Source organism: Schistocerca serialis, chromosome 2 (genome assembly GCF_023864345.2).
Source record: "Schistocerca serialis cubense isolate TAMUIC-IGC-003099 chromosome 2, iqSchSeri2.2, whole genome shotgun sequence".
Lineage (NCBI taxonomy): Eukaryota > Metazoa > Arthropoda > Insecta > Orthoptera > Acrididae > Schistocerca > Schistocerca serialis.
Genome location: NC_064639.1, coordinates 694,575,535 through 694,602,494, shown reverse-complemented (window position 1 = coordinate 694,602,494; position 26,960 = coordinate 694,575,535). Strand labels below are relative to the sequence as shown.

Here is a 26,960-nt window from a genome sequence, read left to right as displayed (position 1 = left end):
CAGCTATGTTACTCATCGCAAGGAGAACTTCAAACTTTCCTCACATCACTTAAAGCTTTATCCTCAGACACCTCTGTACATGGGGCTAAAATATGTAACAAACTACAAGGTAGAAACAAATTAAACATGGATCTTGACTCTCTGAAAAGGCTACTTCATAATATTTTAGCAGTAAAAGTTACTATTCCATTGAGAATTCATGGAACAATAGAAAGATGTAGACTGTTTATCTGTAGCTATTAATGTATAACAAATATTATATAGAAGCACATGCATAACTGTTCATCTGTAACATGTAACTTTGTCAAAACAATGTAAAAAGATATTATATTCTTTTCAAACTTGGCATGTCTCCTGTACAGCAGATCTAATGATCTGTACACTGTATGTAATGAGACTAATGAATCACATTTTCACTACCTCCTACTACAAGTTTATAAACCAGACCTCATCCACTGCAAAAAATCACTGAGCCTTCTGTTTACTGACAGATGTTTGTGAATTTGAAACTGCATTCAGTTTTCTGGTCTTTCTTTTTGGAATTAATACAATCATAGTAGGATGATGACTTTTGGGAATGGCTTGACACACTTATAGTAATAACCAGTATTTTTTAAACATGCCTATTAAAGATCCAACATTGAAGTGCTTATTTCTATTTTGCATTACAAAATCAGAGACTATGAATGTCATCGGATGTTAAGATATTGATTTTTCTAAGTGACTTTTTTTTATTTATGTATGGAATTTATATTTACAAAATACATGATGGGATAGAATAAAGAGTGAGTTCTACATTTGAATGGATGTCATCATACTTGAGTTATTTCTAAATCTTAGCTACTTCTAAATGCTTTTTTATGTACTTTATGGTGGTAAAAATACAATTTGTAAAAATTGGTTGGATTTTTACAGTCTTTTCAAAATCAAATTCTACTCTTCCCAAACCTGTACTACAGGAAATTATCAGCAAGTTTTGATTTATTATTGTTGACTTAAACTCAGTTATAGTAGAGTAGCTCGTGTTGGCAGCACTTAATTTTCATCTGGAAATATACTTAATTCACATGTTATTTTTTTGAAACTTTATAATATAAAATATAAACAGAGAACCAATTTCATAACATGCATATTATGTGTTACAGAGAAAAACTTGAGAATTTTTTAATTTTTTAGGGACTCTGGATCATGAGAATTTGGTTCTGATCATATTGTGCTTTTGATGCAAGGCTTTCTGGACTAATGTTCTAGAGGAAAGAAATACTGAATGTCTGCATTTCCCTATAAACTACAATTTATGATCACAATAGAGGTGCAACCATCCTGCAGGGCCATGAAATATCATTCCTTGTTTGGCTAAAGCATGTATCTGCATGTCTGTTATGCTAATATTGTATTTTTACAAGGGTAACGCAATGGTTGTTCTTGTTCTCTCATGTAATTATACTCATTTAATTTACAGCCTAAAATTGGAAGTTCAGTATTATACCGAATTATACAGAAGTTGTTAACATTTATTATAATTGTAAATGACTATACTGGAACATTTTCAATGTTGTGGTGTGATTGTTGAAAGCAGCCCAATAGTATAGTTTTTCTTGAAGAATTTATGGGCATGAATGGAGCAAAGACATTTCCAGTTATGTGACTGTGAAAATTTAGTTGGCAGACTTCACACAGAGAAGGGCACCATTGTTGTATTTTGTGAGCTCTAACTTTACAACTGTGAACAGTTTTCAAGCTTTTTTAATTTTCTTTCCATTTGACCAGTTAGCTCTTTGCCTGTAGCTGATTACTTTGCACACTCTCTTTCTATGTATTATTAAATGACATCATGAATAATTGTATAATTTACGTGATTCATGTTTGTCACTATTTTCTGTATACAACCCTTAACTGAATTAGATCCATGCAATAACATGAGTTTAGTGTGTTGCTAAACTGTTACTATAGAGTGTTTTTATGCTGATGCATTCCTAACAACTATAATAAAACAAAAGTTGGCTACTTTAGTACTTAATAAAGCAAATTTTACAACAAGGGCATTCTTTGGTATCTGGTTATAGAGGAAACATTCTCACTACAGTTCATTAAACACTGTAATTTCAGATTTCCATGTAGCAAAATACTTCTCAAATATCATATACTGCTTATATTTTATGACTAGACTGGTCATTAAGTTTTATAATGCTTTCAAAAGAAATATCCCCAAACATAATCTTGTTCTGTTTATTCCCTCAAGATAAATGAATAAGAAATGGGACAAGAATAATTACCAAAAAAAATTGAAGTCAATTTTAAGTAATTAAAAATGCATTTTTGTAGATGTCTTTAACCTTTTTTCCCACAAAAAGTCATTGGTACTGGGATATTGTTGTAAACTTTTGTCTAGACTCCAGAGTAATGGTTTCATCCAATATCATTCAGTGTAAAGATAGATATTGTCATATTACAATCAACTTATTTTATTTTGTACTACAGGTTTTAGTATCTGCATTAACCGTATCAAAAAATAGTTCTAGTAAAGTTAATTAATGCTAATAACAGGCAGGCTCATCATGAGACACTAGAGACAAGCACAATAAAAAAAAGTCAGAAACTGTATGAGTTCATACGTTTTATGTCTCACTGTGACACAGATTTTCTATTGCCTTAATTTAGCACCGTCTAAAGGTTAAATTGGGTTGCTTTTCTCAGATTTCCCCATTTCTCATTGAGAAAGTGCCATTCCTGGAATAGTTTTGTTTCACTTATCTCATCTTATTCAGTAACATTTTATACTGAGACTAGTCATTCTTGGACCACCAGGCTACATATTTCATTAAGAGCACTTTTTCACATGAGTTACATGTTATTAATGATAGATATTCTTTGTAGCAAATCATGTTTCCAAACACCAGATACATACATCACAGAAATTTAGCTCTACTGAATTTGTTCACACTTGGAAGTAACACACATCAAACATATTTAAAAACCAGAGATATACATATGATAGAGTACAAAAATACCCTCCTTTAGCAAGGTGAAGCCCATGAAGAGCATAATATAGAATTGTTATTCTTTCAATTACTTATTATGTTACTGTTCCTAACCTCATCATAATATGTTGCATTGTATGTAGTATTAACATTGTGTGAAAAAATAAATATTCAAGAATATCTGTTTTTACATATGTATTATGCATGTAATAAATTTTATGAAATCTACACTCAGTATCAATACTAAACAAGTTTGTCACTGTAACAATATACTGTTTTCTTGTGTATGAATTTATATTTTTGATAGTGTATATTGTTATACTATGGATATTTTATATGGAGTAAAAGTTTCCTGTGAATTTTTTATACTGATTATGTACTTCATATAAATAAAGAAGGAAGTAATTTTCTGGATAGTGGTTTTATATTTTTGCCAATGAGATTACCATATTGAGGGGACACATGCACACTGGACTTTTCAAAATGGCAAGATGTTACATTTACATACTTATTTTGTGTATCATTTTTTTCCATCCTAGTTTCTTTTGAGTGGCTCATGGTGTGGGTTCCTGTAGTCATGTCCTAGTTCATGAACCACGGACAACGTATGAGTGGCCAAGTAAGTGGTCCCGACAGTCGGGATACCAGTTACTTTGGAAGAAGGCTGGGCATCTCGGACATATTCTGAGTTGTGGTCACCTTTGTGCTCATACAGCAAAGACTACCAAAGCCACCGGTTAGTCCCTCAACCGTTAGGGGTAAAACCCAATGGGACTCAGGGCAAGTAAGGCTAGCAACCTGCTTCCCTGGTACTTTAAATATGATGCTGGCAACAATCAGAGCAAAATGCCTCGGACCTTTGAAGGTGACGGAGTCCCACCTCTAACTGACAAACCAGGGACTCCAAAGATACAACGCGGCAAACAAATGGTAATGAGATGGGGAGCTATTAATATCACTGGGGGCTACTCTGGGAAGAAAGTAGAACTGGCAGAGGCTGCAAGTAAGATGGGGCTGGATGTTTTAGCTGTTAGTGACATTCGGGTAAGGGGTGAGAAAGAAGAGGAAGTGGGAGAATACAAGGTCTACCTGTCAGGAGTCAAAGCAGGAATAACACAATGGGGTGTAGGGCTTTACATCAGGAAAGAAATGGAACCCAGTGTAGATGCAATAAGGTATGTAAACGAACGACTGATGTGGATAGATTTGACAGTGTCTAGCAAGAAAATTAGGATTGTGTCAGCATATTCGCATTGTGAAGGGAAAGATCAAGATAAGATGGATAGTTTTTATGAGGCACTCAGTGATGTAGTTGTTAGAGTAAAGGACAAGGACAGTGTTCTGCTCATGGGTGATTTTAATGCCAGGATTGGAAATCGAACAGAAGGGTATGAAAAGGTTATGGGTAAATTTGGAGAGGATATGGAGGCCAACAGGAACGGGAAACAACTCTTGGATTTCTGTGCCAGTATGGGCTTAGTAATCACAAACTCCTTTTTTAAACATAAGAACATTCACCGGTATACCTGGGAAGGCAGGGGAACCAGATCTGTCATTGACTATATAATAACAGATCAGGAATTCAGGAAGGCTGTGAGGGACACACATGTATTCAGGGGATTCTTTGATGACACTGATCATTATTTAATCTGCAGTGAAATTGGGATTGTGAGGCCGAAAGTGCAGGAGGTCAGGTCCATATGTAGGAGGATAAGAGTGGAGAAACTTCAGGATAAGGAAATCAGGCACAAGTACATAACAGCGATCTCAGAAAGGTAACAGTTAGTTGAATGTAGTCAATTAATGTTTCAGATTTTGAGGTAGAATGGGATAGGAATGATGATGAAAATAGGATCACATTTGAGGCAGTGGAGGAAATGGTCAATAGATTGCAGTGCAATAAAGCAGCTGGGGTGGATGAAATTAAGTCGGAACTCATCATATACAGTGGAATGTCAGGTCTTAAATGGCTACACAGGATAATTGAAATGGCCTGGGAGTTGGGACAGGTTCCATCAGACTGGACAAAAGCAGTAATCACACCAATCTTTAAACATGGAAACAGAAAAGATTGTAACAACTACAGAGGTATCTCTTTAATCAGTGTTGTGGGTAAGATATTCTCAGGTATTGTTGAAAGGAAAGTGTGAGTATTAGTTGAGGACCAATTGGATGAAAATCAGTGTGGGTTTAGGCCACTTAGAGGTTGTCAGGACCAGATCTTTAGCTTACGGCAAATAATGGAGAAGTGTTATGAGTGGAACAGGGAATTGTATCTATGCTTTATAGATCTAGAAAAGGCATATGACCGGGTCCCTAGGAGGAAGTTATTGTCTGTTCTACGAGATTATGGAATAGGAAGCAAATTTTTGCAAGCAATTAAAGGTCTTTACATGGATAGTCAGGCAGCAGTTAGAGTTGACAGTAAATTGAGTTCATGGTTAAGAGTAGTTTCAGGGGTAAGACAAGGCTGCAACCTGTCTCCACTGTTGTTCATATTATTTATGGATCATATGTTGAAAACAATAGACTGGCTGGGTGAGATTAAGATATGAACACAAAATAAGCAGTCTTGCATATGCGGATGACTTAGTTGTGATGGCAGATTCGATTGAAAGTTTGCAAAGTAATATTTCAGAGCTAGATCAGAAATGTAAGGACTATGGTATGAAGATTAGCATCTCCAAAACGAAAGTAATGTCAGTGGGAAAGAAATATAAACGGATTGAGTGCCAAATAGGAGGAACAAAGTTAGAACAGGTGGACGGTTTCAAGTACTTAGGATGCATATTCTCACAGGATGGCAACATAGTGAAAGAAATGGAAGTGAGGTGTAGCAAAGCTAATGTAGTGAGCGCTCAGCTCTGATCTACTCTCTTCTGCAAGAAGGAAGTCAGTACCAAGACTAAGTTATCTGTGCACCGTTCAATCTTTCGACCAACTTTGTTGTATGGGAGCGAAAGCTGGGTGGATTCAGGCTACCTTATCAACAAGGTTGAGGTTACAGATATGAAAGTAGCTAGGATGATTGCAGGTACTAGTAGATTGGAACAATGGCAGGAGGATGTCCACAATGAGGAAAGCAAAGAAAAACTGGGAATAAACTCTATAGATGTAGCAGTCAGGGCGAACAGGCTTAGATGGTGGGGTCATGTTACATGCATGGGAGAAGCAAGGTTACCCAAGAGACTCATGGATTCAGCAGTAGAGGGTAGGAGGAGTCGGGGCAGACCAAGGAGAAGGTACCTGGATTCGGTTAAGAATGATTTTGAAGTAATAGGTTTAACATCGGAAGAGGCACCAATGTTAGCACTGAATAGGGGATCATGGAGGAATTTTATAAGGGGGCTTTGCTCCAGACTGAACGCTGAAAGGCATAATCAGTCTTAAATGATGATGATGATGATGATGATGAGTTTCTTTTGAATTTTAGACAACTGAAACAAATGTCTAGAAACACCACAGTGACTCTGTGACTACTTGGATATCTGAGTTCAAATAAATATTAATAATAGTCACAGTTGTACCTCAAGTAAAACAATAGCTTTTTTCTGAAATTGTTTTCATACATAAGGATTCTTCTCTGCATCTATTTTTATCATATAGTTGATACTCTGAACAGCTGTCTCATATTGTCATACATTGTATGTAGTTGTGTGCAAAATGCATGACATTGTAAAATGATGTGACAGTGAGTCCTATAGTGGAACAATTCATTGTTATATAGGTCTGTTATACTAACTGCAGATAGCCTGAACAGTAATACAATATCTCATCTGATTAATAATCAAGACAGTATTAATCATTTCTGTGTTTATGGCATGTGTCTTACAATTTAAGGCAGTCTGCAAACTGTAATTATAGCTGTTCATTTCCACCACAGCGTCCTACTAACACACTGTTGCCAGGTACATTAACACAATTTTTAATAGTAAATTAATAGAGAAGACAAAAATGAAAGCGTCACATTAATATGTAACAAGATAAAAATATATTAAAGTAATGTCCAAAATTTCCCAATAATTTGACATCTAAGGGCTTTATTCCTAAATATTTATTACAACTACAACACTCAGTTCACAGAATTTATGAACTGTCATGTACCAGTCAGTTATATATAACTAGTTTGCAGCAGTTTATATAAAGGATCTGTCCTTTTATATGTAAACTAAAAAGCTTTCTTTTTCATTTGAACATTACTGTCCTTTCATATCCAGTGCATGTCATTACATTTTCTCATGATTATTTTTTCAGCTATACTTAGCCCTTATGTGACCATTACAAAAAAATAAACGTTTCACAAAGTAGTTAAACTAACAAAATGCACTTAAAAACCAGATTCATTTCAAATGGGAAAAAAATCAAAAGCAGTTTTGTCTATTATAAGAAGTGAAGTAGACAGTGCAATGGTGAGAAAATGCCCCTCTAAACTAGTGATAAATGTTGGTGCTGCTGTGGATCCCAGCATCAATTGTGAAACCTTCAATGACTTCTTCAGAAACTGTAATAACATTGATGGCTACTCACCACAGAGTAAAATTCCTAGTATGACAGAGAGAAATTGCACAGGTCTAAGTTTTTCCATGTTTCAAACTACAATGTTGTGACAAATAATGTCCCAAAAAAATTTAAAATCACTGGGCTGAGATGAGGTTCCCAGTAGAATAATAAAAACAGTCTGTTGTAGTATTGCACATCCATTATCCCTCGTAATCAACCAGTCTTTTGATAAGGGTGTTTTCCAGATTGGCTGGAATATGCTAAAGATCAACCTGTTCATAAAAAATGCAAACAATATGAAATGGGAAACTATAAGCCTACTCATTGTTACAGAGACATTAAGAAAGAAAAATGCATTTCATCCCACGGTAGTATGTGATGCAATCAGTATGGTTTCACAAAAGGTTGCAGCACATCTCAGGCAAGAAATAAAGTGGTCACATAAGTTAGTAGATATCTTGATAATGGGAGTCTTATATAATATCACTAATTTAACTGTATAAAATCTATGTGTTATGCATATTTTGTTTTAATTGTTATGTATACTATAATTTTGGGGGGTCTGAGAAAGCTAATCTACGTAAAGCTTTTAGATTACACAAAAAGGTCATCTGGGCCGAGATGGGAACTAAAGAGAAACAACACTGCAAACCTTTATTTGAAAAGCTAGATCTAATGTCCACTCCAGGCATGAACAGTAAAACTTCTGAATAACAGACATCTATTGCTTTTAAGAAGTGTCCACAATTCAAACACAGATAAAAATATAATAACTACACAATGCAGTACATACAAAGTACTGTAGATAGAAAAGTATTATACCACTGTAAACTGTAAAAGTAAAGTAATGGAAATTTAAGTACAGTACTACATTAACAAATCCCCATGCACCAATATAAAACAGTATTAAATTTTCTTTCATTCTGCAAGTTTCATTTGAAATAATCATGTATTTTTTTCCAAGTCATTTATACTTGTCTTGTCAATATGTGTTTCAGCTTCTAATGTTAAACTGCTGAGTCCCTCTTCATTACTTTTTGCTTAAAAGTAGTGTTTCACTTTTCTTACCTTGCAACTGCCTGCTTACTTGAATGTTAAGTAAGTCCAGTTCAGTTATGCCATCTCCATCTTCATCCTGTTGTCTATTCTTGATGCCCTTCTTGCTGAAGCTCTTGTTTGACTTCAGTTATGCTAGTTGATGCACTTTCTGTGAACAGTGCATCACTGATATTGACATATCCCTCAGATCCACTAAATTTCTCTATTAAAGTCTGAAGTTCATGCTCACGTCCCTTGAAGCCATTTTCTTCGGCACCATCATCAATTGCTGAAGCGCAGTTATTACAAAATGAACCCTGCCTTCTTGAAACAGTTACTGATTGCTGGATTTTACTTGTTTTAAAGTTAAAGAAATCCACAGAATTGCATCCAGTACACTGAGAGATTTTCTGAGTTCGTATCCAGATTCAACATTGCCCATTCAAGACTAAATATGTCTCAACATTTTTTGCCTGTAAAAGAATTGGACATTTTGAATAATCCCCTCGTCCAGTGGCTGGCAATGTGAAGCTGAATCTGGTGGCAAAAAGACTATTTTAAAATTTTTTAGTGTACCATCAAAATAGGAAATAGCATTATCCATAAACAAAATCATTTCCTCCTTTGTCTTTCCATTTTGCTATGAAATGCCAGCAACCATTCAATCATTATTGCCCTCATCATCCAAGATCATTTATGAGCACACTATTCCATGTTACTTTACTCAAGTCAGTAGCCTTATTACATGTAGGCATTGCAGCCTTACCCATAATTAAAAGCTTTTGAAATTCACCTTTCATATTAACACATAGTAGGACACACAGTAGGACATTGAGTCATTCTTTTCAAATTTTGCCTCCTGAACAGTTTTCACATTTCAAGACCATTGTTTCACTGGAAAGACTTCTGAAGAAAGTTAAAATGTTTCATTCTTCATAGCCCTCAAAATTTTCTGTTACACTTTTTCGCCAGTCTGACATAAGGTTTTTTGTCTGCTGCACTGGACTTACCACTCACCGTTAGAAAGGAGATGTTGTTTCTATGCCTCAGTTTGTCAAACCAATCTTACAGATGATTTAAAATCATTAAGTCTTATCTCCTTGGTCACTGCAAGTACTTTCTCATGTATCACAGATCAAATAACTAGCAAGTTATTACTGCGAGCATAGCAAACCATCCAAAAGTCAAACTGTCAACTTTGAAGCTTGATGTGTTGGTAAAAGCATGTTTATCGGTAGAGTTTTGATTTGCAGTCCACGATTTCAGAATGTCCTTGTTTTTGTCTTAAAATTTCACTGATCTGTGGTTTTCAACAGTAGGCCTCATGGCCATATCTCTGGCACTAAGCTTTTCCTTTCCATAAACAGTGATGATATCGGCCTGTCCATTCAGATTAACCATTTCCATTTTTGAGAGATCCTATCATTACATATGTAAGCTCTCTTGCTTGAAGACAGCTTGCTCTTTAACTTACATAATGTTGAAATACACGGTAACAACTGTTGCCATTTAATTTACAACCATCCTTTTCTTTCACGATGTCCAGTCTTAGGACATCTTAATCGTTGTTTGGGGGAAGCAGTGGTTGGCAAGTGCTATTGAGAATGTCTGCTTCTCAGGAGAATTTAACCATAAGCAATAGTGATATTTTACAGTGGAATTTTAAAATGTCTGCTATTGGAAAGAGCCCACAATTTGGAGGTTATATATATGAAACTCTAATTTCACAAGAGAAACCCACAACTTTTTGAGGGAATTTGCTCCTTGCATCAATATGAGAGTAGCCATAGAGCAATTTACATGTACCAAGCCACAAACTAAAAATATATGATAAAATTCCTCATTATGAGGACATGAAATTTTATACATAAAATGTGGAAGTGGAGGAGTGACTCAAATCTAAAAGCGCTGAAGAAGCCTAGAAATAGCTGATAAGTAAATGCTGTTATACTGTAGGAAGATTTCTTTGATGATAACCATGTAAAATAGCACATGGGTGAAGAAATGATACCATATGTATTATAATATTAGATTAATTTTATTAATACGTATACAGGGTGATTATAACTAAAGTTAAACTTTCAGACTGCTGTAGAAATAACACGACTGGTCAAAATAATGCAAATTGCAATGGAGTATTATTGGAGAAGTGGGGAAACATATGACAGAAGAAACATAAATAGTTACAAGATTTACCAATAGATGGCACTGTAAGCATCATAGTTTAATAGTGGTCAGCTACAGATCACAAATAAATCATACAACAATGCCTAAGATGTATAATTGATGTTAAACTACCTGTATTACTCAGTGTGCATGAGTGTACAGGTGTGATACTGTTAGTTATTAACCCGATCCACCTTGGCAAGGTCATATCACATCAGATGGGAAAAGTCATTTTTTAATTGTTCTGAGGCCAAAAACCGTCAATAGCACCAATCACATCAGTTTTTAACTGTCCTGACGCCAAAAACTGCATAAAAAGCATCAATCACATTGGCTTTTAATTGTCCTGAGGCCAAAAACTGCATAAAAAAGCTTCAATCAAAATCAAATTGGATTACTAATTTCCATGTGACTGGGGCAAAACATGTTCAATATGCTGTCCACAGTTTTCTGCAACAAGTTGAAATTGAGAAACAGCATGTTCCACAACTGATTGAAGTGTTTCTGGAATCACATTCAGAATGTGCTGCACAATGCGTGCCTTCAATGCAGCTAAGTTTGCAATTGCAACACTGACCACAACATCTTTCAGATAGCCCCACAGTCAGAAGTCACACGGGTGTTTGGGATGGCCAGGCTGTAGGGAAAAGGTGGCTGATAATTCTAGCATTTCCAAAATGGTGCTTCAGTAGCTGCTTAACTGGATTTGCAATGTGCGGAGGTGTGCCATCTTGTATAAAAATGTTCCCATCCACACACCCATGCAGTTGGAGAGCTGGAATGACAGGGTTGTGCAAAAGACACTCATAGCGCTTACCAGTGACGGTTCAGGTAACAGGACCAGAAGCGCCTGTCTCTTCGAAAAAATATGACCCTATGATAACTGATGCCGTAAACCCGCACCAGACAGTGACCTTTTCAGGATGAAGTGGTACTGGTTGATTTGCTTGTTGATTTTCCGTTGCCCATTTTTGACAATTCTGTGTATTGACATATCCTATCAGATGGAAGTGGGCTTCATCTGTCCATAAAACCTTCCATGGCCAATCATTGTCCACTTCCATGCGAACAAGAAATTCTAAAGCAGAGATCTCTCTTACTGGCACGTCAACAGGGGGCAACTCATGCACATGAGTAATTTTGAATGGATAGCAAAGAAGGATGTTTCATAAGATTTTATGCACCGTGCTCACAGGTATGTCTGATTTCAGGAAATTCTCAGTGCACTACACATTTGCACACCACCACTCGTCTTCTCCTGCATTGCTGTGGCCACTGCTTTCACTTATGATGAATCAATTCGTTTCCTCCCTCTACCAGGTTGCACACCAAAAGAGCCCATCTTCCCCAATTTCCAAATAATTTTCTCCAAACCCATGGCAGTCATTGGATCAACGCCTTTTCACAAACCCTTCAGTGTCCAGAACTTCTGCAGAGCAACATGTGCACAGTCATCATTCTTGTAATATAGATTTACAAGCACAGCATGATCCTGCATTGAGACAGTCATGGTGAACATTGCAGACATGAAAGGCAGAAAAGCAGTGTACGTGGCATATTTATACCAGTTTCAATGGGCCATGTGCATGACAGGTGTTTTCATTTACATATTCTGACACATACAGTGCCATCTTTTGATCAATTTTCACACAACTTTTTTTTTTCTTCTGTGATATGTTTCCCCCTTCTCTGATAATATTCTGTTCCAATTTGATGTCATTCTCATCAGTGTTGTTATTTATATGGCAGTTTCAAAGTTTAATTATAATCACCCTGTATATTCTTAGAATTGACAGGTCATTGATGTCACAATCTTTGATTTCACGAAGCATGCTATCTGCCAACAAGGATTTGATTTGATTTGAGTAAGCAGGTATCTCTTCACACATAATTATCATCTGTGGATATCTGTTTTATTGTTTTTACTGCGTAAGCATGTAGTCGAGGGGTATGAAATCGAAGCAGTTGTTGAGAAGGGAGTCAGACAGTGTTGTAGCCTATCCCTGATGTTATTCAACATGTATACTGAAAAAGCTGTAAAGGAAACCAAAGAAAAATTTGGAGTTGGAATTTAAGTCCAGTGAAAAGAAATAAAAACTTTGAGGTTTGCCGATAATATTGTGATTCTGACAGAGACAGCAAAGGACTTGGAAGAGCAGTGAACAGAATGGGCAGTTCTTGAAGAGAAGATATAAGATGAACATTAACAAAAGTAAAACAAAGGTAATGGAATGTAGTCAAATTAAATCAGGTGATGCTAAGGGAATTAGATTAGGAAACAAGACTCTGAAAGTAGTAGATTAGTTTTGCTATTTGGACAGCAAAACAACTCATGATGGCCAAAGTGGAGAGGATATAAAATGTAGATTGGCAATGGCAAGAAAAGCATTTCTGAAGAGGAGAAATTTGTTAACATCAAATAGAGATTTAGGTGTTAGGAAGTCTTTTCTGGAGGTATTTGTCTGGAGTGTAGCCATGTATGGAAGTAAAACGTGGACAAGAAACAGTTTAGACAAAAACAGATTTCAAAATGTGGTGCTACAGAAGAATGCTGAAGATTAGATGGGTCGATCACATACCTAATGAGGAGGTACTGAATAACATTGGTGGTGGTGCAACCTGACCAGAAAAAGGAATGGATTGATAGGACACATTCTGAGACATCAAGGGATCACCAGTTTAGTATTGGAGGGAAGTGTGGGTGGTAAAACTCATAGAGGGAGGCTGAGAGAAGAATACAGTAAACAGATACAGAAAGATGTAGGTTCAGTAGTTATTCGGACACGAAGGGACTCGCACTAGATAGAGTAGCACGGAGAGCTGCATCAATCCAGTCCTCAGAGTGGAGACTACAACAAAACAACAACAACACCATGTAGTTCATATTTTTCAGTTTTTCAGATGTTTTAAGTTATCTAGTTTGTATGTCTGCTAGACTTTGCATAAAACATCTTTGACATCTCTATTGAAATGCTGCTGAACAAGTCAGTTTATGGAATACATAAAGGCAGTCATCTCAGCATACTGACAAATCATGGCGGCGAATGTGCTTCTCCACCTGACCACCTGTTGTGGAGATCTGCTTATGTTTCAGCATTGTGGCTTGGTGGTGCCTTGAAAGCCAAGGAGCAAAAACACTGCTGATAATGTCATTGCCAAAAAACCATTGATAAATTGTTATTCATTTATGTGCTGTCCTATAAGGTAAAAGGAGTACATGAATATGTGTTGTAATTTGTTATGAGCTACGAAGTAGAGCGATCTCTTCACCCATCATTGTAATTGGAGTTGTTCATAAAAAACATTGTGTTTAAAATAAAGAAGATTTACAGCAAAGCTGTTTATCATTTAGTAGCTTGAATGGATCAGAGCTCTCTTTCTGGACCCAGCCCACTGCAGAAGGTGAATAAAACACACATTATGGTCTAGTGGTGCTGCCTAGCTGGTCCACAAAAGTGATCAACTTCAGGAACAGTGAGTGCAAGTTATTTATAAGGCAAAGCTTTCACAAACACACATTTGGATGACAGATTGTACATGAAATGCAACTCAACAACACCAGTCACACAGCAACATGTAAACATCAAAGCTTTTTCTTAACCATATATAACTTTTCCAGTGCTTCTGGAGAATTGTACAGAACCTTGAAATTCATGTAAGTCCTGTAACCATACTTAATTTGAAACGGTATTACTACAGAAGCTCTGACAGTGCATCTTATGCACACATAAATCCAGTGTAAGGGGGTTGAGCTACATTGAATACATCACTTCCTGTTACTATAAAATATTGCATAATTAGCTCATGGGATAAAGAAGTTAACTTGTAATGAAAAATGAAAAGTCCATCATGTATCATAAGGTAAGGGGAGCTTAGGTTCACAACAAAAAGATGAAGTCTTACAAATAAAATAAGTATGTATTATCTTACTTGACAATTTTCTGTTGGCAGTTAATAGAAAATGTACAAGAATCAATAAATATAGTCTAATTTCATGGGTCACTGGGTCTTAAACATGAGAAGGATCTGACCACAAGGTAAACACAATATAAAATGATAAGACTAACTGCTTACTGGTTATGTATGAAAAGAAAATTTCCACCCCAGCTACAGAGCTTCAGAGAGGGCACTAGTCAAGTGCTGTAAGAAGGGAAGTGCAGTGCCTCAGCAATAATGGCTGGGAGGATGAGATATTGAACTGGTACTGCTGGAAGGGTTCTGTGAATGACCTTTCTTCAGCAAAAGGAAAACTGAAGGATAGCCTAAGGATACAGAAAGAGGGTAAGAAGATAAAAGGGGGAAGGGACATATAAATGGGTAGAAAGTGCCCCTTTAACCCTTCAATTTAAATTAACAATGATGATCATCAGTATGAATGATTGTCCAATCCATGAAATATGAAATATAGAATCACGACACTGCACTGGGTGCATAAAACGTGACCAACACACCGTTGTAAGGCCATTACTATTTTGTGGGAAAATATATGGGAGTGTGGTGGAAAAGCATTGCAAGAGCTGTGGCAGCTGGTTAGTGTATGGTGTTGGTGTTGTAATTATTGTAACAGGGCTGTTTATCAACTGTGAGATGGGGGTTCTGCAAAACCTAGCAACACAGCGGTGATATATGAATCTTGCTGTATAGGCAATGGGATTTCTCCACCAGTGAGCTTCACGGTGTTGTCAAGAATGTGACTGGAAACAGCACACTGCATAAAAGGTCAACTGCTATCCAGTATATAGTTATCATTTTGGGTCAGATTCATTCACAGCCCAGTAATATTATAAGGGAGTTGAATGTTACACTGGGTGAGGGGATGACATGGAGTTGCCAACAGCAGCCACAAGTTCACCCCATGTTAAGTACACCTTCTGGACTTGGTGCCACAGTGCACCAGGTCTGTCACAGACCCATTCCCTCAGCGAGGCTGACTCCTGACCACCATCTACCGAGGAGCTGGATACTGATGCAAGAACTATGACTGTTGCCGAGGACCTCTGATATCGTGTGCTTGTGGCACAATTCACTTATCCAGGCCATGTGCCACATACTAGGCAGTGGTGTCAACAATGGTAGGAGTGAGTGTCACAGTCAGCCACCCAGACAATAGCTGTCATCTTGCTAGCCACATGACCACCGACGTGTGTGGAGAGGGGCATGGTCGCTACCCAACATTAGCAAAATGCAAATGTCTGACTAAAATAAAGCTCTTATTTCAATGGCCCTGTTTCTCTGGGCCACCACTGTCCAGCATCAATGCCATAATCATCTGCTACTCACCATCCTGCACCAAAGTCACCCTGTGACCCCCGGGGTCAGCTTCACTGATTAAGCAAACGTTTCCATGTTGAAGAACTGTTGCTGAGTTGATGTACACGACTATAGGTCTATATTACTAACACCAACCAACTGTGGGATATGGAAGATGTCTTATGGTCGTGTATTATATCCTTTCCACAATTGCTGACTGGGTGAAATCCAGGTCACTTTGCACATTCATTAATCCATAGAGGCCTTGGCTTTTGGTCAGTGTTCGATACAGATCCATGATGTTGCCACATGAGAAAAATATGAAATATTGCATCAGATTTACGACAGGATCAATGAGTTCCTTGTAAATAGCATGTTGCTCTTAAGATTGAGAAACTTCACTCTGTTCTTTCATGACCACAGACACGTTAGGACAATGCGGTGAAAGCTGTCGTTAATGGGCTATGGCAGCAAACGACCTATAACACTATCTTGTTACACATCACTCTTCCCTAACAACCTCACCTTAAGTCCTATCATGGGGAAAGCCACGTATAACACTAACCTGTCGTGGCAGGAGCTAATGTTACCCTCTAAGAGGATTTATAATTTTGAATTTTGACCATGTGTGGGTCTAATGGATGAAGGTGTCAGACTGTAATATTGAATATATTGCAGTTAACAGAAAACTAAACAGACTTTAACTTTGGGGTTCATGAAAGTAGTAAAATCCATATAAGAATGAAAAAATGAACGGACGCCAGCCCAATTAGGCACAATAATTCGGAAATTTATGTTTAAGAAAATTGAATATTAGTTGTTGAAGTTACTTTCATTAATATTTCCCTTTGAATAGCACACAGGATACAAACTGACACAGGGCACTCTGAGCTGTGGGTAGCATTAGTTACCAATAATGCAAAAATCAGTAATCATAGAAAGCAAAAATGCACCAAACCCATACTAATAACAGCTATACTCAAGATCATTACTTGAATCAGTACTGAAATGTTACTGCAAGAAGTGCAGAACTAAATTTAGGCATGGGGCCTCTGACTTAACTGACAAGTAACAATCACTAATAAAAAAAATAAAGAGTATCACAATTACACTGTTAACACTCCCATTTAAAGAAATGTATCAGATTTCCTTAATAGCAATAATATTCCAATTATCTTTCTAATATGAGAAGAATATGGGCGGGGGGGGGGGGGGGGGGGTCATAAACTGGTATAGTATCACTATTCAAGCTCTCTGATTATTTCAGTAGCAAAAATTAATTCATACAAAGTCACTTCTTAAATTCACTTAGGATAGTTTATATTTCACTTTTCAAAACAAATTATTCAACACTGAGCCGCATTAACTTCAAAAACAATCATTCATGATAGTAATCAACACTAAATTATGTTTCAAATGAGTTTAACTTATTTGCCTTTTTCATCACCTGTGAAGCAGGTATTTTAGACAGTAACATTTACACAATCTTGCACTGTATTTTTGCAAAATGATACTTTGCACTAAACTGAGAGTACTTTAGCAAAATTCTAACTAACTTCGCTTTTGTGATTTTAACTTCAACTTTTGCTAATCCTTGCACATTTGACAAACATAAATAAGTCACTAGTCCATTTTAAACAGGATACTCAGTTTTATAAACACTTAGGAGTGGACACTGCATAGGTTCGTGATCAGGATAGAAGATATGGTAGCAAACACAGATTTATAGAATTTGAATTATTATTGAAATCACTCACACAAATTAACTGGTCCATGCTCTGATACATAACTATATGCATGAAGTTAGTGGAGCAGTGGCAAAGTTGTGGTGGCAAGCGACATGGCGGCTTCTTGATGTTTGAATGCTCTATAGAATTTCTTCTTGGCAACGGATTTTTAATTTATTAGAGCCATTCCTTATTGCCAAGAATACCAAGCAACAGCCAAATCCACATCCGAGGCAAAATTCCTTGCAAAGTGGCTTCCAATTGCCTCCCTTGGCACCGACAATGTGTACCGTGCAAAGACTTGTCATTGACTGTGTACCGTTCAAACCAAAGAGCCACCCAGTTCAGCTGCCAAAACCACCTTTTACATCACGCAATGCCACTTCCATTGTGAAGGGACCTCCCTACATCTTTTACATTCCACAATACAGTGCCCTAAGCATGAACAAGCTTCCAATACACATTGTTTTTCTTAAAGTATACACATATTATAAAATTTCATTATTTTAAACAATCATTTATCTTTTTCCATATATACATTGCGGAACTCTAATTTCCTATCATAAATCAATGACCTTAACTATCAAAGAATAAACACTTCATAATTACAGGTACACAATTATGTAATATAAACCTACTTCTAATCAATATAAGTATCTTTGCTAACAGCACGACACTGCTATAGTGCCTCTTCTGGGCTTGTGACCATATCAGTTGGACCTTAGACAACTGGAAAGCTGTGGCATGCTCAGATGAGTCCCAATTTCTATTGGTAAGAGCTGATGGTATGGTTAGAGTATGGCACAGTCACCATGAGGCCATTGACTCAAGTTGTCAACAAGGCAATGTGGCTCAATAACGATGTTGGCTGTATTTACATGGAATGGACTGGACTGTGTCCTCTGGTCCAACTGAGCCAACAGAGACCATTTGCAGACATTCATGAACTTCACATTCCTAAACAATAATGGAATTTATAATGATGACAATGTGCTATGCTGCTGGGCCACAACTGTTCGCAACTGGTTTGAAGAACATACTGGACAATTCAAGCAGATGATTTAGCTGCCCAAATTGCTCAACATGAATCCCATTGAACATTTATGGGACATAATTGAACCATGGACCTTGTTGTTGGTGGGGAGTCTTGCGTGCCTCAGCAATACAGTTGGCCATATCATAGGTGCAACCACAATGGAGGAGTATCTGTTGTGAGACCAGGCAAACGTGTGGTTCCTGAAGAGGGGCAGCAGCCTTCTCAGCAGTTACAGGTTACTGTCTGAATGATCCACTGATCTGGCCTTGTAACACTAACCAAAATGGCCTTACTGTGCCAGTACTCCACATGGCTGAAAGCAAGGGGAAACTACAGCTGTAATTTTTCCCGAGGGCATGCAGCTCTACTGTGTGGTTAAATAATGATTGCATCCTCAAGAGTAAAATATTCCGAAGATAAAATAGTCCCCCATTTGGATCTCTGGCCAAGCAGATGATTAAGCTGCCAAAATTGCTCAACATGAATCCCATTGAACATTTATGGGACATAATTTAACCATGGACCTTGCTGTTGGTGGGGAGGCTTCTCATTACCAAGAGAAACAAAACTGACATTCTATGGATCGGAGTGTGGAATATTGGATCCTGTAATTGGGCAGGTAGGTTAAAAAATTTAAATAAATTTTGTATCCTGCCTGGGAGGCGGCGTGTGGATAGCAACGGAGAAAGGTAATACAAGTCGGTACTGTAAGAACGTGGTTTACTGGTGGAAAAACAAGGTGATAAATGATTACATAACTTTGTACGTAGGTGCAATGCTGAAGCGAATTGTTCTGGCTGGCTGCACCTGATCAAATGGGCTGAAGCAGTCGCGGAGCTCGTAGACCTCGACAGCACAGGCTAGAGGGCGCTGTCATCTGTGTCTCTCATAGTGCCTACTTGAGAAACTATTCCATAGCATCGTTGCTATCAATACCACAGGATATAAGACAAACAGCAACAAAAGCAAAACAAGGACAATGTAACATATTTAAATGAAATCAGGTGCTACTGATGGAATTAGATTAGGAGATGAGACACTCAAAGTAGTAGATGAGTTTTGCTATTTGGGCAGAAAAATAACTGATGATGGTCGAAGTACAGAGGATATAAAATGTAGACCGGCAATGGCAAGAAAAGTGTTTCTGAAGGAGAGAAATTTCTAGCATCGAATATAGATTTAAACGTCAGAAAGTCCTTTCTGAAAGTATTTGTATGGGGTGTAACCATGCATGAAAGTGAAACATGGATGATAAACAGTTTAGACAAGAAGAGAATAGATGTTTTTGAAATGTGGTGCTACAAAATAATGCTGAAGATTAGATGGGTAGATCATGTAACTAATGAGGAGGTGTTGAATAAAATTGGCGAGCAGAGAAATTTGTGGTACAACCTAAATAGAAGAAGGGATCGGTTGGTAGGACACAATCGAGGCATCAAGGGATTAGCAATTTAGTACTGGAGAGAAGAGTGTGGGGTAAAAATCGTGGAGGCAGGCCAAGAGATGGATACAGTAAGCGGATTCAGAAGGCTGCAAATTGCAGTAGTTACTCAGAGATGAAGAGGGATCTGGCCGCGTGGCAGCTGCCTTACCCCTTTCCAACAGGTACGGGGTGCTTCCTAGTGGTGATGACATCGTTTCCGAGCCACCACAGGATGCCTCGCCTGTTGGGCCAGTGGCCGATTCTCCGGCAAGGTCCCGACAGTCACAGAGGGCGGGCCTATTAGTTATAGGGAGCTCCAACGTTAGGCGGGTTATGGAGCCCCTTAGGAAAATAGCGGGTAGGTCGGGGAAGAATGCCAGTGTGCACTCGGTGTGCTTGCCGGGGGGTCTCGTCCGTAATGTGGAGGAGGCCCTTCCGGCAGCTATTGAACGCACTGGGTGTGACCGGCTGCAGATAGTAGCACATGTCGGAACGAATGACGCCTGCCGCTTGGGTTCTGAGGCCATCCTTGGTTCCTTCCGGCGGCTGGCTGATTTGGTGAAGACAACCAGCATCGCACGCGGAGTGCAAGCTGAGCTTAATATCTGCAGCATAGTGCCCAGAGTCGATCGCGGTCCTCTGGTTTGGAGCCGTGTGGAGGGTCTAAACCAGAGGCTCAGACGACTCTGCGACTATAATGGTTGCAAATTCATCGACCTCCGTTATTGGGTGGAGAACTGTAGGGCCCCCTAGACAGGTCAGGCGTGCACTACACACCGGAAGCAGCTACTAGGGTAGCAGAGTACGTGTGGCGTGCACACGGGGGTTTTTTAGGTTAGAGGGAGCCCCCCTTGGGCGAAACGATAAAATACCTGACGGCTTACCAGAGAGGACATTATCATCGATGATAAAGAACGTCCGTCCTCAGAGACCAAAAACAGGAAAAGTCAACGTAATATTGGTAAACTGCAGGAGTATCCAGGGCAAGGTTCCTGAATTAGTATCTCTTATTGAAGGAAATAGTGCGCATATAGTATTAGGAACGGAAAGTTGGTTAAAACCGGAAGTGAACAGTAACGAAATCCTAGACACAGAATGGAATATATACCGCAAGGATAGGATAAACGCCAATGGTGGAGGAGTATTTATAGCAGTAAAGAATTCAATAATATCCAGTGAAGTTATTAGCGAATGCGAATGTGAAATAATCTGGGTTAAGTTAAGTATCAAAGGTGGGTCAGATATGATAGTCGGATGCTTCTATAGACCACCTGCATCAGCAACCGTAGTAGTTGAGCGCCTCAGAGAGAACCTGCAGAACGTCGTGAAGAAGTTTCGTGATCATACTATTGTAATAGGGGGAGACTTCAATCTACCAGGTATAGAATGGGATAGTCACACAATCAGAACTGGAGCCAGGGACAGAGACTCTTGTGACATTATCCTGACTGCCTTGTCCGAGAATTACTTCGAGCAGATAGTTAGAGAACCAACTCGTGAAGCTAACGTTTTAGACCTCATAGCAACAAATAGACCGGAACTTTTCGACTCCGTGAATGTAGAAGAGGGTATCAGTGATCATAAGTCAGTGGTTGCATCAATGACTACAAGTGTAATAAGAAATGCCAAGAAAGGAAGGAAAATATATTTGCTTAACAAGAGTGATAGGGCACAAATCGCAGAATATCTGAGTGACCACCATCAAACGTTCATTTCTGAGGAAGAGGATGTGGAACAAAAATGGAAAAAATTCAGAAACATCGTCCAGTACGCCTTAGATAAGTTCGTACCGACTAAGGTCCAAAGCGAGGGGAAAGATCCGCCGTGGTATAACAATCATGTACGAAAGGTACTACGGAAACAAAGAAAGCTTCATCATAGGTTTAAGAGTAGTCGAATCATAGCTGATAAGGAAAAGCTGAACGAAGCGAAAAAGAGCGTAAAGAGAGCAATGAGAGAAGCATTCAACGAATTCGAACATAAAACATTGGCAAACAATCTAAACAAGAACCCTAAAAAGTTTTGGTCATATGTAAAATCGGTAAGCGGTTCTAAATCCCCTATTCAGTCACTCGTTGACCACGATGGCACCGAAACAGAGGACGACCGAAGAAAGGCAGAAATACTGAATTCAGTGTTCCGAAACTGTTTCACTGCGGAAAATCGTAACACGGTCCCTGACTTCAGCCGTCGCACGGACGCCAAAATGGAAAATATTGAAATAAACGATATCGGAATTGAAAAACAACTGCTATCACTTAGTAGCGGAAAAGCATCCGGACCAGACGAGATACCCTTAAGATTCTACAGTGATTATGCTAAAGAACTTGCCCCCTTTCTATCAGCAATTTATCGTAGATCGCTGGAAGAACGTAAAGTACCTAGCGACTGGAAGAAAGCGCAGGTCGTTCCCATTTTCAAGAAGGGTCATAAATCAGATGCGAATAATTATAGGCCTATTTCGCTTACGTCAATCTGTTGTAGAATAATGGAACATGTTTTGTGTTCTCGTATTATGACGTTCTTAGATAATACAAATCTCCTTCATCATAACCAACATGGATTCCGCAAACAGAGATCATGTGAAACTCAGCTCGCCCTATTTGTCCAAGAAATTCACAGTGCCGTAGACACTGGCGAGCAGATTGATGCCGTATTCCTGGACTTCAGGAAGGCATTTGATACGGTTCCGCACTTACGTTTAGTGAAAAAAATACGAGCTTACGGAATATCGGACCAGGTTTGTGATTGGATTCAGGATTTCCTAGAAGAAAGAACACAACATGTCATTCTTAACGGTTCAAAATCTGCAGATGTAGAGGTAATTTCGGGAGTACCGCAGGGAAGCGTGATAGGACCTTTATTGTTTACAATATACATAAATGACTTAGTTGACAACATCGGTAGCTCCGTGAGGCTATTTGCAGATGACACGGTTGTCTACAAGAAAGTAGCAACATCAGAAGACTCGTACGTACTCCAGGAGGACCTGCAGAGGATTAATGCATGGTGCGACAGCTGGCAGCTTTCCCTAAACGTAGATAAATGTAATATAATGCGCATACATAGGGGCAGAAATCCATTCCAGTACGATTATGCCATAGGTGGTAAATCATTGGAAGCGGTAACGACCGTAAAATACTTAGGAGTTACTATCCGGAGCGATCTGAAGTGGAATGATCACATAAAACAAATAGTGGGAAAAGCAGGCGCCAGGTTGAGATTCATAGGAAGAATTCTAAGAAAATGTGACTCATCGACGAAAGAAGTAGCTTACAAAACGCTTGTTCGTCCGATTCTTGAGTATTGCTCATCAGTATGGGACCCTTACCAGGTTGGATTAATAGAAGAGATAGACATGATCCAGCGAAAAGCAGCGCGATTCGTCATGGGGACATTTAGTCAGCGCGAGAGCGTTACGGAGATGCTGAACAAGCTCCAGTGGCGGACACTTCAAGAAAGGCGTTACGCAATACGGAGAGGTTTATTATCGAAATTACGAGAGAGCACATTCCGGGAAGAGATGGGCAACATATTACTACCGCCCACATATATCTCGCGTAATGATCACAACGAAAAGATCCGAGAAATTAGAGCAAATACGGAGACTTACAAGCAGTCGTTCTTTCCACGCACAATTCGTGAATGGAACAGGGAAGGGGGGATCAGATAGTGGTACAATAAGTACCCTCCGCCACACACCGTAAGGTGGCTCGCGGAGTATAGATGTAGATGTAGATGTAGATGTTGCACAGGGTAGAGTAGCAAGGGGAGCTGCATCAAACCTGTTCCTGGAATTGATACCATAACATCAACAACCAACAACAATAACACAACAATTGAGAAGTCAATTTGTGCACAGAATCGTGCAGCGGTAACACTTTCGCAATTATGGGTAACGATAGGGGCAGCATGGCTTAATAATTCTGCAGGGCACTTCCAACGACTTGTTGAATCTATGCCACGTCATGTTGCTGCACTACACCTGGCAAAAGGAAGTCTGACATAATATTGGGAGGTATCACATGACTTCTGTCACCTCAATGTATGGCTTCCATGAGTTGAACCTGCTATGATATCATCAATATAATTTGCACACTGGAGAGTATTGTATATCAGCTGCTCTAAATAGCATTTAAATATCATGGGTTCACTTGCATTACCAAAAGGTAAGCTGCTGTAATCATGAGTCCTAGTCATCAAATGTAGCAACCTACACCTTGTTTAAAAAGAAGAAAAAGAAAAGAAAAACCTTGTAAGTTTGGCGTAACACTGTGAGATACATAAAAGCTAGGTTAAGGATACAGGGTGCTTATAAGTGGTAGAAAAATGGAAATTTTTTTATGACTTTATTAAATTCTACAGTCTTTCCTGATACATTGATATATACATTATAGCGTTCCAAATGAAAAATTACATATATATACCAAATTTTAAATTTATGGTCATGTATGATGCTACACCCCCTTTATTTCTGTTACAGAAACCAGTTTTATTTCAAAAAGATGTTTATGGTGATACCTTGGTAACAAAACTGGAGTGTTGTGGACATGTGCAAAAGAGGTTTGGTGCTAGATTGAGGAAGCTAGGAGGAGAAATGAAAGGAAAGTTGCTATCTGGTGGAAAATCTCTGTCTGGTCGAGGCAGATTAACAGCAACTGAAATAGACCTTCTTCAGAGTTATTATAGACTGGCCATTAGACGAACTGCACCTCTAAATGATGTTACAGCAATGAGAAAAGCTGTATGGGCCACGTACTTTCATATGTTGTCCACAGATGACCACACTGTTCAAGGACTTTGCCTTAAAGGAGCATAAAGGAGCAGATTCTTGGTATGGTTGCAAAAGAAAGTGGTCAAATATACCATCATATGCATTCTCTTCTTGAGTCTGTTATGAATGAAATAAAACCAATTTTTAGAGACCTGAGTGGCCCTGCTTCGCTTCGTAAATGTCTTCATGGGGGCACTCAGAATACAAAGGAAAGTTTCAACCATTGCATGTGGGAAAGGTTACCCAAGAATGTTTTTGTAGGGCTAAATACATTAATAGTTGGTGTATTAGATGCAGTGATATGTTTGAATGATGGTGTGATAAGAAGGTTGGAAGTCCTGAGAAATTTAGGCATAAAATGTGGCTCTAATATTGAATATTTGCTAGAATGACAGTTTGTATATTAGGAAAATAGTTTTCTCACTAGAAGGTAAGTAGTATCTGTTTGCTGTAACATTTCCACTTTAGTGTTTTTTACTGTTAACAGTAGCTTCGTGGAATTGGTGTTTTCCTTGTTCTGGTCAGGAAGTATGTGTTTACGTCAGACTGCTGGCTTGGTAGCGATGTGCCTGTTTTCAGGAATGCTACGACTTTTCTTGTGACTAAGCTATGTGCTGAGAGGACAAAAAATGGCACATGAATAAGACGATGACGGAGAAAAAAGAATTTGGGTGTGTGTGTCATCCAAGTAAGTGGCAATACTTTGTGCAGTGAAACACAGTGGCAGCCAAGTAAGAAGTTAACAAAATTCTCAGGTCTAGAATCATTTAATTCGCACAGCGAAGATGTGGAATGGCTGTGGCTCCAGTGAATGGATGATCAAATTGTATAAAAATATTGTAGACGATAGAGAACCGCATCCTTCCCCACGTGGTATAAAAATAATTTCTGTAAGCTTCTTAAGAAACGGCTACGGCACTACAGACACATAGCAAGGCCAAAAGCTGACAAAGGCACGAAAATGAGTGTCCAGAAACTAGACAGAATAAGGACCGTAATATATTGCAGCCAAATCAAAACGTGAAATTTTTGATTATATCTCCAAATACGAATGACATACTCTAGCAATCAGTACTGGCACTGTCGCAAATCAGTTGAACCGCTAAATGGATGAGCATTAATTATGTGCGGGGTTTTCTTTAAAATTTAGGGCGCCTGACCCCCTTTGGTGAGATCTGGTGAGCTGGGATGGGATCTCACTTGATGTTTACCCTGTAGGTGGGTAAAAGTGAACTTCTTCATTTGTTTTAATCATTGATAAAAACACTTCATTAAAACAATGTTTTATTGATAAAGTGTATTAAATAATGTTTTTAACACGGATTAAGAATACTTCATTTTAAACTTGCCAACCCTGAGTAGTATCTGTATTGACAGACAGACAGACAGACAAAAAGGTTCCACGAAAGTCGTATTAACCACTTTCAAGCATCTGTAAAAAATTGACCTTTCTGTTGGTATATTATATACATTAAATGTCATTGAACCTAAACTTACTTTGAAAGATGAAAGACAACTTTTTTTGTACATTCCTGTGAACTGTATGATTACGTAGCTTTCCAGTCTCTTGTTTAATCTGATCTCTAAGCGAATTCTTGTCGGTAAACTTCATCTTAGCTGCCTTCCATAAATGATAAACTTTTTGCTTGCATTCCCCATTTTGAGCTCATATAATTAATGGACGTCCCCTAAAATACACTAACACTCATGGTCATTCGGCAACCATGTTGAGTTCCATAAGGAATCTGCGAGTGAACTACCTCCACTCGGCTCAATACTTTACGAAAACTTCAAAAGCAGAGAACTGTTCGCTGAAAATCGAAGAGAGGACATGCTACACCCATCTAAAAATAAAAAAAGAAGAGTCCGAAAAACTGATCCATAATACTTCCGTAAAGTTTGGAAGGTAGGAGACGAGATACTTGCAGAAGTTAAAGCTTTGAGGACGGGGCATGAGTCGTGCTTGGGTAGCTCAGTTGGAGAGCACTTCTGTATTCTTACAGAATTCTGGGACATAGTTCAAACATAATATGGGAAAGGTTACCCAAGAATGTTTTTGTAGGAA

At 38.4% G+C, this 26,960-nt stretch overlaps 1 protein-coding gene across 2 annotated transcripts in view; it reads left to right on the top strand.

Moving 5' to 3' along the window:
* Positions 1–3,395, top strand: part of LOC126457842 (arrestin domain-containing protein 17-like) — a 177,276-nt gene extending 173,881 nt beyond the window's left edge. For both annotated transcript variants that reach the window (XM_050094482.1, XM_050094481.1), the window contains exon 8: positions 1,177–3,395. In XM_050094482.1, coding sequence (XP_049950439.1) covers positions 1,177–1,192 — 16 coding nt within the window. In that variant the 3' untranslated portion in view covers positions 1,193–3,395. The remainder of the gene's footprint in view (positions 1–1,176) is intronic.
* The last annotated feature ends 23,565 nt before the right edge of the window (positions 3,396–26,960 follow it).